This window comes from Apium graveolens, chromosome 1 (genome assembly GCF_009905375.1).
Source record: "Apium graveolens cultivar Ventura chromosome 1, ASM990537v1, whole genome shotgun sequence".
NCBI lineage: Eukaryota > Viridiplantae > Streptophyta > Magnoliopsida > Apiales > Apiaceae > Apium > Apium graveolens.
The window spans coordinates 131,046,835-131,068,225 of NC_133647.1; the positions used below are offsets into that span (position 1 = coordinate 131,046,835).

Consider the following 21,391-nt stretch of genomic DNA (forward strand, 5'->3'; position numbering starts at 1 on the left):
GTTGGAGAAAAAGGAATGATTATAAGACATGGGCACCACAGATGAGGATTTTAGGCCATTCGAGCATTTGAGGTTTTGCAAGTCAATGCGGATAGGGTTCGGTGATGGAAGCAATGACATTTTGCATTCCGATAATTGGCATGCCGATGCAACTTGATCACCCACTGTAGGGGGGTGCAGCAGTGTGGGGCGGGTGAGGAAGTTGAGAGAGATATGTAATGCTTCAAATGGGTGAAATTGCAATAGTTACAAGAAGCATCGTTGTAGACAAAGATGGGGATGAAGTGAGGAGGAAAGCAAAGTATCTGAGTGAGAGCATGAAAGCTACAGGATACGGATACTTCGATGCAGTGGTGTAGGAACTCATTAAACTTTGTAACATCCAGTCCAGAGAATTTATATTTGATCATGTAGTCAGAAATTTTTATGACAAAATTTTATTTTACTGTCAGAAATCTTCAAAATTCTTCTACTGACTCGGTGAATGAATTCTTTTAAAGAAAAACAAATTAATTATCAGTACCGAGAAGGATGCATGGTGTTTGACGCTACCATCCAGCAAGAATTTATCAATTTTTATTGGGTTAAATATCAAAGTGATCAGTCAAGTGAAGATCATGTAGCACTTCAGTCATCAATCTCAATGGATATCATTTTAATCACTAAAGTCATGACAAAAAATAGTTATTTCTAAATATGTGTTCGAAAATTAAAAATTATTTTAGGAACTTCTATACATTTTTCTTGAATGTTGCTGCAACCACGTGAAAAGTTATGGATTATAGTATTTAAGATAATTTATCTAGATTTTATTAAGTCTGTATTCTAATAATTTTTATTTAAATCAAATAAAATAGCTATAAATTTAAAAATAAATAGTCGACAAATTTTTAAAAATCTAGATATATTCTCTAAAATACTAGAATACATAAATTTTCATTTGTTTGCGGTAGCATTAAAGATAAATGTATAGAACTGCATAAAACTAATTTTTAATTATCGAGTACATAATTATAGTTATATTTTTTATATTTATTATGATTTCAGTAATTTATATAATACCCCATTGAAATTGGTGACTAAAGTCATATAAAGACCTTTATTTTAATGACCAGTTTGATATTTACTCTCTCTGTCTCTCCCATTTGTTTACACTTTCCTTTTTAGGATGTTCCTTCCAATTGTTTACATTTCAAAACTTTCCAAAAATGGTAAGATTTTTATAATTTTTAAAATAACTACATCCACTATTTCTCTCCACTATACCCACTTTATACATATAATATTAATCAGTCTCACTATTTTACTCACTTTTTTAACTTTACTCACTTTTTTAATTTTACTCCACTATTTTAATATTTTTCTTAAATTTCGCGTTCCACCCAAATGACGGAGGGAGTATTTTTTTTATGCTCATGTTTTTAAAATTTGAACAACTGTTTAATGACAAAAGGTCCATTATCCACTATACTCACTTTATACATATAATATTAATCAGTCTCACTATTTTACTCACTTTTTTAACTTTACTCACTTTTTTAATTTTACTCCACTATTTTAATATTTTTCTTAAATTTCGCGTTCCACCCAAATGACGGAGGGAGTATTTTTTTTATGCTCATGTTTTTAAAATTTGAACAACTGTTTAATGACAAAAGGTCCATTATAAAGTTGTTCTGACAATAAAACCTAGCAGGTACATGTCCAATATTCCTGGTCCAGTGTGTCATCCATAGAGCTAGGTACTAATCCACGGTTTTAGCTACCCAATTATTCTTCTTTTTGTTGTTGGTAAAATCAATTAATCTTGCATTAGCAGTCTGACAGACAATGCTAATGTGACATGTGCTACTTATGGGTTACTTTATGTTACTTAAAAATCGGAAAACAGTTTCAAAAGAACCGGTTTACAAAACATACCTACCTATTAGTTATTCTAATTTTCTGATTTTTTAGTTTGTACATGACAGATGTTAAGCGCGAAATTTCATAATTTTATTTCATTTTAATTGGTACATATATATTAATAATAATGAATCTTGCATACATAAAAACTCCACCAATCAAAATAAACTAAATTTATGAGATTTCGCATTTAGCACGTGATCACGCACACACTAGAAAAACCGCCATTCATTATGCCAGGAGAGGACGAAATATACGCATTCTTTACCCTGCTCCAAGAACTAAGCAACAATAATTCTTGTCATATTACGAAATATAATAAACGATACAAAGTTTTTGGAGGGATTGTCCCGGTCTCAACTCCATACGTGTAAGATTAATAGCAAGTAGCTTTTGCAACACGGTATTAAATCAGGTAAAGTAGATATCAGAAGATCCATATAACACTCGTGAATTGCCGTATAATCAACATCCTGGCATTCTAATAGTTTCTGCTAACCTCAGTGAAATGGGCGCCTCTATCAATGGAGGTCTATCGTATATGATACGTATATCCACTTCCAGTCAGGGTATACACTTATTTATACAAAACATCCATCTGATACTGACACAACAATCAGCCCAAATGGACCAGTATCACCTAAAGATCTTGCGCTCTTTAGCTGGAGAAATTACAACTTCAAGCAATAAAAGAATTTTTAATGGATTTCAAGAAATTCACTTCTTGCTCTGCTCTATCTTGGCTCGAATCTTTTCTTCTAACAGGGATACATCTGTATCTAATCCAAATATCCTGTTAAGAGTATGCATGTTATCTAATATTTCATTCAGATCTCGGTTGTCTGTCCCATCACATCTCAGGTGCTGCATTGGACCATGAAGAAGTTTGTTCACTATACTTGAACTAAGGTCGTAAATAGCTGCCTTTTGCTTCTTGGTGATGTTATCGCCCATCTTTGTTAAGCACCTGTCCACCTCAGATGCCCTTATTCTTTCAGCATATGCCCTCAGTTTTTTAATAGTTGGAACAGTCTCAAGGGAGTCTTTCCAAGCTTCAAACTGTTTGACCTCCTCTGTGATAATTGCTTGAGCTTCCATGGCTTTCCTAAGCCGGTCCTCCTTGTTAGCTTCCACAACCTCTTTAAGATCATCCACATTATAAACAGATGCAGTTTCAAGAGCAGATACGCATGATTCCACAGCCCTTGGTACAGAGATGTCAACAAAAAGCCTCAGCCCTCCAAACTGAGAGCTAACAGGTGGAAACTTCTGCACCTGCTCTCTTAAGAACAATGGAGTTTCTGTAGCAGTACTAGTGAAAACTACATCAGCTTCAGCAGCGCAAGATTGCAAATCTGAAAATGGTCTATACACTATTTCAACATTCTTAAGCTCCTCACAGATGGCAGCAACTTTATCCGCAGTTCTATTAACCACCACCATCTTTTTACACCCTTTCGCAACTAAATGTTTAATCACTAGTTTCCCCATCTTACCTGCTCCAACAACTAACACTCTGGCACTAGCGTACGAGGATTCTGGAATCTTCAACAGGGCCAGCTCAACAGCAGCTGAACTAACAGAAACTGACCCTGTTGCAATATTAGTCTCAGTCCTTACTCGCTTTCCTGCTGTTATTGCATGCTTGAACAGCCCACTGATTTTTCTATCAAATCCGGGGACTCCCTGTCCTGTTTTTACAACCTGTTTAACCTGAGACAGAATTTGACCTTCCCCGAGAACAAGAGAATCCAATCCAGCAGATACTTCAAAAAGGTGGCGTACCGCATCTCCATTGTAAAGCATAAACCGGTGTTCACTTATCTCTGAAATTGGAACCCCGCTAATCTGCCGACAGAAATGCAAGGTTAGTTTTGAGTATCAAGTGTATCCGCATGTGCTTATGCAAAAAAAGAAATGGATGCAAAGACATAAAACAAAGAAAAAATATAAATCTCGAAGAACTGAAGAACTACTCCATAAGTAAACAGAAGTCTCTGTATTCTTTTGACATTCTTTACTGTCCTTTTAGATAAACAGCTAAAAAATTAGGAAACAAAAACTTACAAGTAGCAGATATTACGCAAACGTAATCATCAAATTTTAGTGCAAATAGAGTTGACCAGAATGTAGGAGGGTAGAATAGAAATTCTAATTAAGGAGGCTAGAGCTGTGAATTATCATCATTTTCAAATTTTATGAGATCTCATTACTTGTCTCCGTTTTTTTTCAGAACACAGGCACATAGTACTGTCAAAAATCATTACCGCTTGTTAAAAAGACGGCCAGTTTCTGATATCAAGATGTGCTTCATTCCTCGAAATTTAGTACAAACAGAGTTGACCGAAAAACAAAGGGGAGTAGAATAGAAAATTCTGATCGAAGAGGTTAGAGGCTGGAGCCATAACCAAAGATTATCATTTCAAATGTAAAACAACTTTACGACACATCATTACATGTCATATGCTTTTTAAAAACCCAAGGCACTATGGACATCGAATGTGCAGCTTATTAGTACTTGTTAAAAGAATGGTCAGTTGCTCACATCAAGAAGTGCTTCATTAAATCAAAACACTAAATTACAGCTCAATTATTCAATTTTCAACCATGGCTTGGGAGGGGCAGGGTAGAGTATTACATATGTTTACAGTTATTACTACCTTGGACATCCATTCAGTCACTTCTTTGATGCCACGATGCTGAGAGAGAGCCACGACATAAATTTCCAATCTGTTACAAGTAGACAACACTGCAGCTTCTTCAATATGATTCAAAGCACATAATTCACCAATAGCTTGAGACCATTGCGCTTCTGGAATAGAAAGTTTCTCACGTATATCAAGTGGTGCTGTGTGAATATTGAGCCCAATTACAAAAATACTATTCTTCTCCTTCGTATATCCTGCATCACAAACAAAATTGAACAATCTTATAAGAAACTCCACAGGATTTCCAATGTCCACAATGCACAAAGCAGTCAAACAAATACAAAATTAAAAATATAAAAAAAAAAGTAAAACCAAAGGGCTTCAATTTTCTCCTAAACATTAACACAAGAAAACCATGTAGCTTACAATAATAAATCTATCAAACTGAAAAATACATGTGCATTCATTTTCGAAAGAAAGGAAAACATACAAAGTCATGATCCTCAATCCTTCACAATCATAATTTATAAACCAATACTCAAGCTGCAATTGCATCAATCCTTGGTCCATATTTTTTATTTTCCGCATCTTTGACCCCGAAAAGTCTTATATCAAAACCTTCTCAGAGCTCCTAAATTAAAATATAAACTTTCTTAAAGTTCATAAACATATATATAAGTAGCCCTACATTAATCATCTAAAACAAAACTTACTAAAAAAAACTCCCCAAAAATTCATTCAACACCTAAATCAAAAATCTTGAGTTAATAATATAGATCAATCATTTTATCAAACACTATCCACCACATAAACAAACACAAACACACACATATATTCATAAACATATATGTATACTTACTGTCAGCTGCAGATGATTTAAGAAGCTCAAGAGCAGAAAAGCTGTTAGTCTTTGACTCAACCTCACCATTTTCAACAGAAACAGCCTCACATCTAGGTTTCAAAAACCACAATCTTTGACCAAACCCATCATTTTTCTTACATGGGTTGTTTAAAAATTGAATCTTTAATGCAAAACAATAAGAAAGATTGGATCTTTGAAAATTGTTCTTGATTTTAAGGCCTGGATTGTATGTTGTAGCCGCCAGGCCACTTGCAAGAGCCATTTTATGCAAAACCCAGAAATGATGATTAACAGGAATGATTTGAGGCCACCCCAATTGGGTTTTATGTATGTATAGGTGTGTGTATAGGTGGGGTGGTTTGAACAGGTGAAAGGAGAGAAGATGGGAGTTGTTTATGATGAAAGAATGAGGAATTTTTCAAAGCTTCTGGTTTTTATTTGTGGGATTTGGTAGTGTGCGAGCAACGCGTTTGGATTGTAGTATGAAATTTAGGATTCGAGTAAGAATCTGAATTTTAATTTATTAAATAAATAAAAACGAAATCAGATATCCAATTTGGATTATATATTATTTACAAATATTTAATAACAATTGCTAAATTGAAATAGGGATTGGGATTAGTTTCTAATCGAATCAAATATACACTAGACATAGCATACATGAATTAAAAATTTCTTAATCATCTATTTAATATAAAATATTGTTTTGTACGAGATAAAGATATGTTCAATTGGTGAAATTATTATGTATGGTTTATTTATTTATCACAAATAGTTTTCAATATTTTCGATAAAATAATAATATTTTTATAACATATCTCATAAATGATTTAATAATATTTTGATTATAAAATATACATGGTATCTGAGCCTCGAGGCATTTATATAAATTTTCAAGTATGATTTCATATGAAATTTAAACTTTAATTTTTGTTGTTATAATTTTATATAAGGAATCTTTTGTTATATATATATATATATGCAATATTTCTCCGGTCCTAGGTTGTATATTTTTATTATTTATATGTATTTCGAACCTTTTATAAGATATAATTTTATAATAATTTTTAAAAAAAAAATTGAAATAAAAGTTTAAATATAAAAGTTTTATTAAAAAATGAAAAAATATTATAAAATTCTATTTTAAAAAAAATACCGAAAAAGTATCGAAAATCGGACAAAAAGTAAATTATAAAATTTAACTAAAGGGGTACATGTATGTAGATGGGAGAAAAGTTTGACCATGTGGTAGGAGGGTTGTTCCGAATTTAGAAAACTGGGGGGGCATAGAATTGACTTTTCAAATGGCGGGGGTTGTATTATTAGTTGGATCTGGGGGGGCTGTTGTCTTGGGAAACGAATGCGTTTGGTGTACACACGCCAGCACCACCGGCCAGGTCACGACAGGAAAAAGTATCGAGGACGACAGGGGGTATGCAATTTAGGAATCGTGTATTGTATCTTATACTACCCTTTTTCAGCTTTTTAAGAGGAAAAATTCGATATATGTGGAATATTTTCTAGTTGTGTTGTACATATTTGTTAATATATATTTTTTATTATTAATATTTTTAATTTTATATTAGTATTAAATATAAAATTTTCTTTATATTAAAGTACTTATAAATATTAATCGAACAAAATCACTCAGGATTATATTTGATCTATATTAGTAGGCAATCGCTTGTCATGAATAGTGTAAAAAATTAAAACGGGAAACGTAATATGAGACAGATGAAGTATAAGATAACAATGAAAAATAAAAAGAATTGGAATCAAAAGAATTTGAGAAGGATGAGATGTTGTAACGAATTAACTAATCGATTTCTTGTTTAGGGTGATGTCGGTCTCATTTAATTTAGATTAATATTTAAATTTAAATCAAATCAAATATTAAAGTCTTTAATAATTTTAAATTAATCAATATTTTTTTAGATTATTCAATTTAGTGTATTAATCGGTTTCTAACTGATTATATAATGATAGCATAAATTACTTATATTCTAGAAAATAATATATAAAACTTTTCATATCAATGCATTAGTATTCTAGAAATTAGGATGTATTAATCAAATAATGATATAGGAGTCCTTCGATAATGATCAATAATAACGATTAAAAATTTGTACTACTTGAATAATAAGTGTAATCAAATAATTAAGGGTTTTCCAATAATATTTCAGACTGATAACAATAAATGGCAGTAAATTTGTATTGTCAATTAAACTATAAGTTTTTAAAATATATAACGACAACTTCGGTAGAGTTCAGAAAAGATATATAACTACTTATCTAATATATATTTTATTTTTATTTTTATTATTATTTATTGTATATATGTGGTTTGGTTTGGTAGCGGATTGAGATAAAACCAGAACCAAATCACGAATCTCAGTTTATTAAATTCGATAAACTGAACCATGAACCTCATCTCGGTTTTGGTTTGGATCGAATTAAAATCGAATTGATCTTTTACCTTTTGTGATTTAACCCAAATAATGATTACTCCTAATCTCATATACTCCCTCCGTCCCAATTTACCTGTTTGATTTTTTAGGGTCAAATTTACCCAACTTTGATTAAAAATTGCACATGGTATATTATCAAAATATTTATAAAAATTATATCATTAGAAAGTATGTTCAATCCACTTTAATATATATTTTTCAGTTTTTCAAAATAATGAAATAATTAGTTTATATTTACGGTCAAAGTTGAGTCAATTTGACCATCAAAAGTCAAACAAGACAGATAAATTGAGACGGAAGGAGTATGAGTTTGACTTGGACACATCTTGTGTAATTTTTAGAACGGACACTTAAAACGTACAATTCTAATTATTTAGAAAAAAGTTACCTTTTTATTTTTGTATTTTGTAAGTTTAACATGGGAAACTTTTTTTAACATACTGTACTTGGACGATCATCATTGTTCAACCTTTTCAAATTGAATCAATTATAATTTTCTTAAAAAAATAATTTAAAATAAACTACTTAATTAACTATCTTGAAATGTTCTTGCAGAAGTCTCTACTCTCAACAAACATTGACCCATGCCATGGCTCAAGAGTCATAGGCACCATGAGCATAAGCATACAAATATGATCAGAAAATTCAACTAATCGAGGTGCTGAAACTGCCGCTCTGACTTTACCGCATTAAGGCATGTAGGCTAGTTTTCTTGAAAGCTACATGTCAATATTTATTCCTTTTAAAATGTCAATCTTTTATATTCAAACTGATGCTAGCGATTGTACAATCTTGTAATTTAATTATTGGGTTGAATCTCCTATGTAGGTCTGGACAAATGATTGGGCTGAATGTGGATTACGCCTAGTTAAGATTTAGAGACCATCAACATCCAACATTTTTCTTTGAATCTGACTTAATTTGTGCTCAAGCCTTGAATCAAAGTCGAGCACTTCCGAACTTTTAAAACAACTAACATATACTCCCATGTCTCATTAAATTTTATACATTATTTTTTGACATATTTTTCTATACTTCTTTAAAGCATAACTCTATAATATTTTTTTTTTAAAAATCTGAATAAAAGTTTTGTGTTTAAATTTTTATTAAAAAATAAAAAAAAACATTATGAAACTATAATTTATAGAAGCCTCGAAATACGTGTAAATAGTATATATATACTAACCGGCGACGGAGGGAGTACATGTTTCACGGTTCCCTTTGTTAGGTCACACTTTCACTGTAGAGGGGGTGAATACAGTGTTTATTACAATCAAATCAAACTTCAAGAACTTATGTAACAGAAAACAAACTTTATTTAAACAATAAACTCTGTTACAATCTGGAACTGTTATCTCTCAGTGATGAACAAAATATCACGAGAGCTGCTAGAGTTATATTAAATAATATTCTCGATAATGATAACACTTATAGTGTAAACCCTATGCCTGTGTTTATATACTACACAGTTACAAGATATTCGCTAATTGATATGAAATATAATTCTGCTTCCTAAAATATATCAATCAGATATCTTCTATTCCAAGTATTACATTCTTCACGGAATTCCTTCTTCATGCATATCTCTTCTTATGTTTATCTTGATCTTCTTAACTTTAATCAGCTACTGTCCTTATCTGATCGTCCTTCAGCACTTAAGTTCTGATATCTATCTCCTGATAACATAAGTACTGATATCCCTTAAGTTCTGACTTCCAGTATAAGTACTGATCAGTTAAGTACTGATTTGTTCTGTTCAAATAAGATCTGAAATCTAAACATAAAACATATTAGCCATGACATTATCAAATATATCTAACAATCTCCCCCAACTTGTAAATTAACAAAATATACAAGTTTAACAGATATTTGATGATGTCAAAAACATTAAGTACAAATGCATGAGAAATAGACAAGATAACTACAACTTACAGTCCTTAAAGTTTTTACCAATTCAACTTCTGATAACAACTTCAATCTGTATAAATATCAGAATTAAGCAGTTGTAGATCTTCGACTTGGCTTCATCATTTTCTGATCTCTCTGATGTCAGGAGTTGTTCTGAGATAATTCTTCAACAAACATTTCTCAGCATATCTGAGTTCATCAATCATTCTCCGTTTGACATCTTTAAGCTCTGCAGTATCTTCACCAGTTTGAAATATTGCAGCTCTGAGATCATTAATCTTTGCTTTTCTCAACTCCCGATCTAGTCTTATGACATAAGCTTTATTAGACTCTAGATTGAATTCAAGCCCCTTAATACCAAGATATGTTCTGATTTGTGCAGTATTAGGCTTCATATCAACAATATCACCATTGTGATTTCTGTACTTTGGAACATATCTGCTGTCAGACTTAACAGAATAAAGTCTTTTCTGTCTCTGAATCTGTTCCTTTAAGTAGTTTGCAGCAGTCTCTGTTATTCTGTCATCCACTTGAAGTAAGAACAATACATGCTCCAATTCTTCAAAATACTTCAACGGAATGGCATTTTGTCTTATATGATAAACCCTACCATCTGTCATGAAATACAACATGATGTATTCTTTCAAGTAGGTATGGTAAACCATCTGTACAGATTCTAGTTGATTCAATCTCTCAGGAGTTGCTCCAATACCTGGTTCACTCAAGGAAGTTGGATCATCGGTAGTGTTGTGTACTCTTCTTTCATCAGCACTTCCCAATCCAGTTTTATCTCTAGCTTCCTTTCCAGTAACTACTCTTGCTTCAAAACCACTTGAAGTAGTCTTCAAAGATTGAGTCTGTTTTGCTTTAGTGAATCCTGGTAGGAGTGTTTTAGATTTATTTTCTGATATCAAGTTAACTTGAGCACTGTCAGAGGTTACTTGCTTCTTCTGAATATCAGAACTTACAATTTCTTGACTCTGAACAACTTGAGCCATGTCAGAGGTTGTTTTAAGAACTTTTCTTGAAGTCAGAGCAAGATTATCTTTTCCATCAGTAATTTCTTCTTCCTCAGGAGGTACATAAGGCTTGATAGGTTCACCAACCTTTTCTTTACCTTTGGATCTTGGATCTATCTGTGGTTGTGATCTAGCCAAAGTTTCTTCAGTATGTATCCTTTCTTTGATCACAATGCCTTTAGGTTTTGGAAGTAACTTTTTACCAGAAGCTTCAGATTTAGATGTGACTTTCTCTGATTTAAGTCTGGCTTCTTCTTCCTTTAAACTTTCCAAGTCCATCCCTGGATTTTCTTGAAGAAATAACTGTCTTGACATTTCCTCATCAAGATCTAGAAGTTCATCAGAACTTATCCTTTTACCAGCAGCGGAACTTATTCTTTTCCCAGTATCAGAACTTGTTCTGTGACTAGCTTGTCTTGATGTAAACCTTCTACCTTGACTATGACCACTACCCATTCCAGAGTTTCCTTGGTCATCTTTTCCATCATCCTTTCCTTGCAGTGACTTGTTGGTTTTGCATTTGGACTTAATTACCTTCTCCCCCTTTTTGGCATCAGCAGGTAATAAAAGAGAGATAAGTAGTTCCACTGAGGTCTGGATTTCAGTAAGTTGCGATTGCTGAGAAGCTTGATTTGTCAGAATTTGATCAATCTGAGCTTGTTGCTTCTCTTGAGTTTTCTCAATATAAGCAACCCTGTCAATGGTAGGTTGGAAGAACTTTTTCTTATCAAGTTTCCAAACTTGTTCCTGTTTAATAAAGTTCTCCTGAATCTTGTGTAGCTCTGCATGAGTGTTGGAATGAAGACCTTGTAGATGTTTAGTACTCAATGCAGTGACTCTAAGCTGGATTTTAAAATCATCAGAATGTAACATTTCATTAGCTTTAGTCAAGTGCTCAGCAAGATGTAAAGCATTTGGAACACATGAAACTGAGTTCCATTCCTTAGTCCACTCCTGACCTGCAGGAGTTTCACTCCAAGGTACTGGTGTATCCCTGATAACAAACTCCTTTAGCAGTTCAGACTTAGGAAGAGTCAGTGGAGGAGTATGTCCTGAAGGACCTGCTGCATCAGCATCTACAGTTGTAGCAGCTTCACCAGTATCTCCAACATTTGCAGCATCAGAACTTAAAGAATCAGTATCTTCTGATAAGACAACTGTATGAGTAGCAATGGAGGCTTCAACATCCTCTAATTGCTGATCTGATACTAAGTTCTGATCAACAGCCATATCCTGATGCTCACCTAAAATCTGATCATCATCTTGATGCAGAGAAGGTGTTAGTGATAACTCAGGAGTTTGAACAGCATCAGTAACAGGTGTTGTGGAAGGATTATTTGCTGTTGGAGCTTCTAAGAAAAGTATGTCAGGCACAACCAAGTTCTGAATATCAATTTCAGCACTTGTGCCTGGATCAACAAGAGATATAGAAGGTGAATTAGCCTTGTCAGATACAGGTTCCTGAGATGGAGTTGATGGAGAAGAAGTGACTGGAGCAAATTCCTTGTCTTGTGAGATCAGAGATTCCTGATCCCCTTCCTTAGCTGCTTCCTCCTCATCATCTGAAACTGGCCTCTGTGCCCTCTGTTTCTTGTACTTTCTTGTTGATTTGGATTCCTTGGGAGTTGCAGGAACCGTCATACGTCTAAGCCTCTTGAGAAGCCTAGAACCCCCAATTGCAGAATCCTTCTGAGAAGTTGCCTTCTCAGCTTCATCATAGTCAATTCCCTCCTGTTGAGAATATCCTTTTGCAACCAGCCTTGCCTTGTTCCTTACAATTATGCCATCACTGTCAGTTTTGTTTCTGAATACCCACTTTGTACCAACAACCGATCTATTCTTGGGTCTTGGCACTAAGGTCCAGACTTTGTTTCTTTCAAATTCATTCAACTCTTCCTGCATTGCTTGCACCCAATCAGCATCTTGAAGAGCTTCTTCCACTTTCTTTGGCTCAGACTGAGAGAGAAAAGAATTGTAAAGACATTCATTAGAAGTACCTGTTCTAGTTCTGACACCTGCCTCAGGATTTCCAATTATTAAATCAGGTGTATGTGATTTTGTCCACTTCCTTGCAGATGGAAGATTTTCTCTAGAACTGGATGCTCCCCCATGATTCATGCTGTCTTCGGTTTCATTTTCTGATGCTCCCCCTGAAACTATGCTCTCTGAGTTGGATCCTTCAGTATTTAGATTTTCAGCACTGTCAGTACTTGGCTTATCAGAACTTGACGAATCAGAATTTGAAGAGCCAGATGTATGTTCTGATGCTTCTTGAGATGTGATAATATCTTGAGTATGCTCCCCCTGCATTGGTGCATCTTCCTTTGACGTAGTCACCACAGTTTCAATAACATCATAGTTTAATCCATCAGAATTTACAGTATCAGGACTTAGACTGTCAGGACTTGAGATATCAGAATATGAATCTTCATTTTCAAATCTCAGCTTATCATGATCAATGCAATCTTCAAGTCCAGTGATCTTCTTGTCATCAAAAGAGACATTGATAGATTCCATGACCACGTTTGTTCTCAAATTATAGACTCTGAAGGCTTTTGTAGAAAGTGGATATCCTACAAAGATTCCCTCATCAGCTTTTAGATCAAACTTGGATAGCTGTTCAGGATGAGTCTTGAGAACAAAACACTTACATCCAAATACATGAAAGTATTTGAGATTTGGCTTCTTGTTCTTCACCATCTCATATGGTGTTTTTCCATGCTTGTTAATGAGTGTTGCATTTTGAGTAAAACAAGCAGTCTGCACAGCTTCAGCCCAGAAATAGGTTGGAAGCTTTGCTTCTTCAAGCATTGTTCGTGCAGCTTCAACTAGAGTTCTATTCTTCCTTTCAACAACTCCATTTTGCTGTGGAGTTCCAGGAGCAGAAAATTCCTGCTTTATTCCATGATTTTTGCAGAACTCTTCCATTATCAAATTCTTGAATTCAGTGCCATTATCACTCCTCAAAATTTTCACAGAATCTTTGATCAATTTATCCAGATGTTTGACATGATCAATCAGGATAGATGCAGTTTCACTTTTTGTGTGCAGGAAATACACCCATGTGTATCTGGTGAACTCATCTACTATGACCAACGCATATTTCTTCTTTGCAATAGACATGACATTCACTGGACCAAATAGATCAACATGAAGCAGATAATAAGGCTCAAGAATTGATGATTCAGTCTTGCTCTTGAACGGAGATTTTCTTTGTTTAGCCTTCTGACATGAGTCACAAAGACCATCAGGAACAAACACTGATTTTGGCAGTCCTCTCACAAGATCTTTCTTGATCAGTTCATTTATCTTGTTGAAGTTTAAATGAGAGAGTTTCTTGTGCCAATTCCAGCTTTCTTCAGTTGAGGCTCTACTCACTAAACAGATTGCAGAACCATCAGAACTTGTTGAAAGCTTAGCTTCATAAATGTTACCACGCCTGAATCCCTTCAGAACAATTTTTCCTTTAGATTTACTAACTATTTCATAATGTTCTGCAAAGAAATCAACATGATAACCTCTGTCACAGATTTGACTTATACTCAGTAAGTTGTGTTTAAGTCCTGAGACCAGAGCTACATCTTTAATAATGACATTCCCAAGATTGATATTGCCATATCCCAAAGTTTTTCCAATGTTGCCATCTCCATAAGAAACACTTGGGCCAGCTTTCTCCACAAAGTCTGATAGCAGGGCCTTATTTCCAGTCATATGTCCTGAACATCCACTGTCCAGAACTAAAATATTTTTCCTGTTGCCCTGCAATCAAAAAAACCCACTAATTATTAGTTTTAAGGACCCAGACTTGCTTGGATCCTTTGGCCTTTTTAGGTTTGTTAACATTTGCAGCGGATTTAACATCAGATTTTATGTTAACAGTTTTCTTATCAGAACTTATACTAGAAGGAACAACATAAACTTTCTTTAAAGAAGGTTTTATTTGATAATAATCATAGTACAAACTATGATATTCCTTACAAGTATAAATGGAATGCCATAAACTACCACAATGAAAACAAGGATTTTGTGGTTTGTATCTAACAGACTGACTCTTAACTCCTGACTTTGTAGATAAGGAGTTAATATTCTTATTCTTCCTGCAAAAAGAAGCCAGATGGTTAGAACTTCCACAGTTATGACATGCTTTCCTAGGAGCATCAGGAACAGATTTATAGTTATTGCTTTTATTCACACCTTCCTTTCCATTCCTGTTTTTCTTAGGTGATTTTACCTTGTTTGCATTCTTAACATCTTTCAGCTTATGCTTAAGCTGCTTCTTTGTCATTAAGCCTATGTTAACTTCAGCTGTCTTTTCCTGTTTTAGTTTGTCAGAAGCTAATTTCTTTTTAACTTCTGATTTCTCATTTTCGGATTTTTCAGTTACAAACTTAACAGGTTTTAACTTCGGCTTTTGCTTATCAACAGGCTTAATTTCTACAGTTCCTTTTTTATTTTCTCCATAGCCTAAGCCCTCTTTCCAGTTTTCACTGCTTAGCAAATTTTGAGTTATTTTGCCAGAGTTAGTCCAAGTTCTGATAATCTCTCTCTCCTTTTCTAACTCAGTTTTTAGAGATTCATTCATTTTTAGCACTTCATCCCTAACATAAAAAGCATTATCTCTATCCTGCTGAGTTTGATGAAACATGACTAACTCTTTTTCTAAGAAATCATTTCTTTTCCTAAAAGCAAGATTTTCAGAAGTTAATCTTTCACATGTTAAAGTTTGATCTCTATAACTAACAAACATGGTTTTAAGATATCTTCTCAACTCATTAATATCATCAGTATGAAAAGCATAAGTAGTCTGAGGTACCTTTGTTTCAGCAGCTTCAGAACTGCTCTCAGAACTTGATTTATCAGCATTTGCCATCAATGCATAGTTCTCCTCACTTTCAGAGTCTGAGGTGTCTGTCCAGCTTTTCTGCTTTGTGACAAGAGCTTTGCCTTTGTCATTCTTGGTTTTCTTGCAATCAGGAGATATGTGGCCTTTCTCACCACAATTATAACATTTAACATTAGCGTAATCTCCTCTGTCAGACTTTCCTCCTCTTCCTTCAGATCTTCTGAAATTCTTCTTATCAGAACTTATGCCTTTCCTGGAAAACTTCTTTCCCTTCCTGAACTTCCTGTATGCAATCTTTGTGATTCCTTTCACCATAAGAGCACACAGCTTCATCATCTCCTCATCAGCATCAGTTTCAGGCAAGCTTTCAGAATCTGAGTCATCATCACTCTCAGAACTTGATGACTCAGTATCAGATTTTATGATAAGAGCTTTACCCTTATCTTTCTTTGAGGAAGGTGGTTTGGGGGATTCCTCTTCAACCTTGAGAGCAACTGTCCTTGACTTTCCTCCTTTCCTCTTGCTTCTTTGTTCCATCTCAAGTTCATGAGTCTTGAGCATTCCATAGATTTCATCAAGAGTTGTTTCATCAAGATTGTAGTTGTCTCTTATTGTTGTTGCCTTCAAATCCCAACATTCAGGAAGAGCTAACAGGAATTTGAGGTTTGTATCTTCAAGATCATACTCCTTATTTACTAATGACAAGTCATTCAAGAGTTTGACAAATCTATCATATACATCAGTCAATGACTCATTAGTCCTAGAGTCAAAGTGTTCATACTCTTGAGTGAGTATTGTCTTCCTGTTCTTCTTAACTGTTTCAGTTCCTTGACACCTTGTCTCCAGTGCATCCCATATCTCCTTAGCAGTCTTGCAGTTGATTACCCTGTTTGACATTACATTATCAATGGCACTATGCAATAAGTGACGTACCTTGGCATCCTTAGCAATAGATGCTATATCTTCAGCAGTGTAATCATTCTTTTCCTTTGGTACGGTCATTGCTGCTTCACCTGCAACTACAACAGCGAGCTTGGTAGGTTTGTGAGGCCCTTCCTTGATTCTATCAAGGTATTCTGGATCTGTTGCTTCCAGAAACATGGTCATCCTTACCTTCCATATGGGATATTCAGATGGTCTCAATATGGGAACTCTGATAGTCTCATATCGACTCTGAGTTGATGTCTTTGATGATTCCTCAGTTTTGGTAGGCTTAGTTGGAGTTTCTGTGTCAGACATGATTGTGTTTGGATCTTTAACTGTATGTGTGTTAACAGATTGCTCTCATACCACTCGTTAGGTCACACTTTCACTGTAGAGGGGGTGAATACAGTGTTTATTACAATCAAATCAAACTTCAAGAACTTATGTAACAGAAAACAAACTTTATTTAAACAATAAACTCTGTTACAATCTGGAACTGTTATCTCTCAGTGATGAACAAAATATCACGAGAGCTGCTAGAGTTATATTAAATAATATTCTCGATAATGATAACACTTATAGTGTAAACCCTATGCCTGTGTTTATATACTACACAGTTACAAGATATTCGCTAATTGATATGAAATATAATTCTGCTTCCTAAAATATATCAATCAGATATCTTCTATTCCAAGTATTCCATTCTTCACGGAATTCCTTCTTCATGCATATCTCTTCTTATGTTTATCTTGATCTTCTTAACTTTAATCAGCTACTGTCCTTATCTGATCGTCCTTCAGCACTTAAGTTCTGATATCTATCTCCTGATAACATAAGTACTGATATCCCTTAAGTTCTGACTTCCAGTATAAGTACTGATCAGTTAAGTACTGATTTGTTCTGTTCAAATAAGATCTGAAATCTAAACATAAAACATATTAGCCATGACATTATCAAATATATCTAACACCCTTAAGTATCATATGTGGGCCAAAAGCCCATATACACTTATTCTAGGGTGTGGGGCTTCTCTGGTATTTTTTCAGCTTAATTATGAGCCTATAAGCAAAAGTCGGCTATGTTGGATTTGTGGAGTCTATTAATTAAGCACATAAAAATATAAAAATAGATTATTTTGATTCATATTCAGATTAGTTTATGGATTAGTCTGTTTTTCAGATTTGGACTATAACTTGATTTAGGCCTATTTTATTCTCTTATAAATACTCATGTAATTGTAAAATCATAACACAACAAATTGTGAGAGATCAATACAAAATTAGTGCTGCTTGTGGAGTAGAAATTTCCGAACCACGTAAATTTTTATCTTGTGTGATTGTCGTTTATTTTCTCGTTCTTGTTTTTTTGTTTTGGTTTTTGCTTTTGTTATTGTATACTCAACAACTGGTATCAAGAACCTAGGTTTTCAGGCGAGTGCTCCGATGGAAGAAGACGGGAAGGTAAATATCAACAAATTTGATGACAAAGATTATGGATTTTGGAAGATGCAAATTAAAGATTATTTATATTAGAAAAACCACACGGACCATTGGGAGAGAAGAAACGAGCTTCAATGAAGGATGAAGACTGGAAACTATTGGACAAGTAGGCTTTGGGTGTTGTCAGGTTGATTTTGGCGAAAAACGTTTTTTACAATATCGTCAAGGAAATGACAACTTATGGTTTGATCAAGGCTTTGTCAAACATGTATGAGAAGCTGTCTGCTTCAAATAAGGTGTATTTGATTCACTTGTTTAGTTACCACGAGATTGAATGAAGGTGATTGTGTTGCTAATCTTGTGAACGAATTTAATTATACCCTATAAACATTGACATCAGTGGATATTAAATTCGATGATGAAATACAGGTGTGACGGCCTCAACCCCGGGGTCAGGAGTTGACGTCACTAACAACAATACTAATAAACAACATAACCCAAATTATTAATTATACATAATTTCGACCCCTTTACCAAGACCTTTTTTTCCAGGTTTAAGTATGACTTAGGTTACAACCTTCACAAAACCAACTTACTAAGGACAATTCAAACAATACTATCTTTATTCAGCAACTCAACAGACCCGCTTGGGTCCAACACAACTACCTCAGAGGAGCCTGACACGGAAGAAATTGGAACTATGCCCCGACTACCACTGAAGAATCTCCTAGGTATCTGCAATACATATATAAAATATTTTGCAAGGGTGAGCAATCAATTGCTCAGCAGTACCACTATATGAATAGTAACCAGAAACAGTTTATGATAAACAATCATAGGAACAGAAATTATAACTTGCTAGAAAACAAGTAAAACATGTATGAACTTGATATCAAAACTAGCATGCTCTGTAAAACCAAATCATTAGTTGTGTGCTGTGCATAAATATCAATTTCAATTTTAACATGCTTCTTTCATTTTCAAATCTTCTATCCCATCGCAGGACCCATAAAACCATTTGTAACACCCCCAGATCCGGGGTCGAGGATCCGGGTCGTCACGGTCTTTCTTTCCACAATATCACTTCACTTAATTAATAATAATAACCTTATGCTGTGACCCCACACTAACACACACCACAACCCGTTATAGTCTCAGAGATGAAATTTAAATAAGTACAAGTCTTTGAATCCACAATTTAAAAGTTATTACAACCCAAAATGATTACTTGATAAATTTACAGTTAATTGCCATTATCTGCCACAAGTTATAATTATACATAATTGATTCTCAAAAGTAGATGGTCTGATCTACAATAGATCTACCTCTGCAGCTATAGCAGCTACAACATCAACGGGAAGACGCGGGACGCTTCCCACGCGCTTGCGCTGGGTCTGCTGGAGTCTGGCCATCTTTCCTAACTATTGTTGTGTGATGAAGAAATAAAGCAAGGGTGAGCAGCAAGCCCACCAAAATAATATGTATAATGATTTACAATATATGAGCCTACTCATAATACTCATGAAAGTCTTGGTTCAAAAGAAATGAACCAAGTTTGATATCTTAATGCGATGAAGTCGCAAAATATTCAGTATATATACATATATACTTTTCAAAATATTGGAAGTCCTCTTCCATGCATAATATACACAAAGTCCCAGTGTATAACTGTATAAAAAAAATATCGTTGCAAGGTGATCTCATATATCTAACCTTGTTTCAACGTTTTTCTGAAAATCTTTGTCATTCCTAAGACAATTATTAATTAGATATAAGTTTAAAAGATGAGGTTACCAAATACCCCAATATACTTATCTCTTTCCCAATACTACTTGAACTACCACCGTTCAAGTTATAACCAGTTTCAAAAGTTCATCACATAGATGAGACTACAAGACAAGACTTGAATAGATTCAATCTTTGAAATATTATTGAATGAAAAAGTTATGAGATACTTTATTTAGTCCCGATATATATATATCCACATATATATGTCTCTAAAACATTTCCTGGAACCTCTGTTATGTAAAGTATGAACAGAGTTTGAAACATCCAATGAATTTTGGAAAGGAAAAGAATTTTGGCATAAACCAGATATCTTGCTGATCAGGCAAAGATACCCATTAGTAACCTTTTCTACTAGTAGATGGACGAATTCCCCACTGGTCATCACCCTGGCCGCATTAGGACCTATGCTGGACTGCCACTCAGCCACTTATGCATTTGATGGACTCCCACTGAGCCACTTACACTATCATGGACGCCCACTGAGCCCATGTTGCTTATGCCGACTCAATAGATGGACTTACTTCCCGAACGTTGGGTAAGTAATCAATTCATTTACCAAAACTGCAACCTTGTTGCGAATATAAAATACACCACAGAGCCGGATCCCTCAGGTTTTAAGCGAGTATTTAAATCCCCTTAAAAAGGAAGATCTTAAATATAAAAATGAGTTTTGGGATCCGCTCTAACTTTTAAAAAAATCATTTTGAAGACTCGAAAATACTTTATAGAGTGTTTGGAGTAAAGCTGATTTAATGAAGTAAATCAGTCCCCAGAATATTTAGAAAATGACTGAATATTATTAATTAAATAATATTCCCATAAAGAATAATCTATATAAAAATAATTGAAGTAGAAGTATTAAAATTTATACTTGAAACGAGTATTAAATAACCAAAGATATACTTATATGAAAGTATTATCTTTATTTGAATAATCGAAAATAAGTTTGATTATTAACACCTTATTCTTTAATAAAATAAAGAATATATTTCAGCAAATAATCGGAGTCATAGATCCTCAAATGAATATTTAATAATATTCACTAATAATATAAAAGAGTCATAAGCCCTCGAATGAATATTCAAATAATATTCAGATAAATAAATAAAAGGAGTCATAAGTCCTCGAATGAATATTCAAAATAATATTCATTTAATAAAATAAGGTTAAAGTTATCGAATAAACCTTATTCGATTAATAGTTGGAAAACTATAACCATATATATATATATATATCCATATCCATATATACAAGATTACTCGGGATCCTCGACTCCCGGTTTTTAGAAAATATTTTCACCTTTGGGTCCCTATACTAAGGGTATATGCAAGTTACCGCTATTCTCTAGCATAGGTATTATCAACTGAACCAACAGATATATATTTCAAGAATATGAAACAGGCATGCATATATACCATATCACATGCTACAATATATCGCAAGAATTTGCTAAATAACCAATATGCATTTATCGCAAGATCATGCATATACAAATGTATACATCACAACAACAGTATAACGGGTAGAAAACTTGCCTGAGCGACTGGGGGTTACGAATGGCTCGGGACGAGTCTGGTAACCTATAAG

General features: G+C 34.1%; 1 protein-coding gene across 1 annotated transcript; it reads right to left on the bottom strand.

The window, feature by feature from the left end:
• Positions 1-2,351: 2,351 nt before the first annotated feature.
• LOC141667004 (glutamyl-tRNA reductase 2-like) lies at positions 2,352-5,861 on the bottom strand. Its single transcript, XM_074473280.1, has 3 exons — positions 5,413-5,861; positions 4,566-4,807; positions 2,352-3,753 (listed from the first exon to the last, which is right to left on the bottom strand). The coding sequence occupies exons 1-3, from the start codon at positions 5,675-5,677 to the stop codon at positions 2,623-2,625; spliced, it is 1,638 nt and encodes a 545-aa protein (XP_074329381.1). The 5' UTR covers positions 5,678-5,861; the 3' UTR covers positions 2,352-2,622.
• Between the last annotated feature and the right edge of the window lie 15,530 nt (positions 5,862-21,391).

What these genes read in the sequence shown, in the direction of transcription:
- LOC141667004 (XM_074473280.1), bottom strand. Translation starts at nt 5,677, where the DNA reads ATGGCTCTTGCAAGTGGCCTGGCGGCTACAACATACAATCCAGGCCTT. An exon ending in TAAATCATCTGCAGCTGACA is followed by an intron (nt 4,808 to 5,412) that starts GTAAGTATACAT and finishes TTTGTGATGCAG; the next exon opens with GATATACGAAGGAGAAGAAT. An exon ending in TGACTGAATGGATGTCCAAG is followed by an intron (nt 3,754 to 4,565) that starts GTAGTAATAACT and finishes TTCTGTCGGCAG; the next exon opens with ATTAGCGGGGTTCCAATTTC.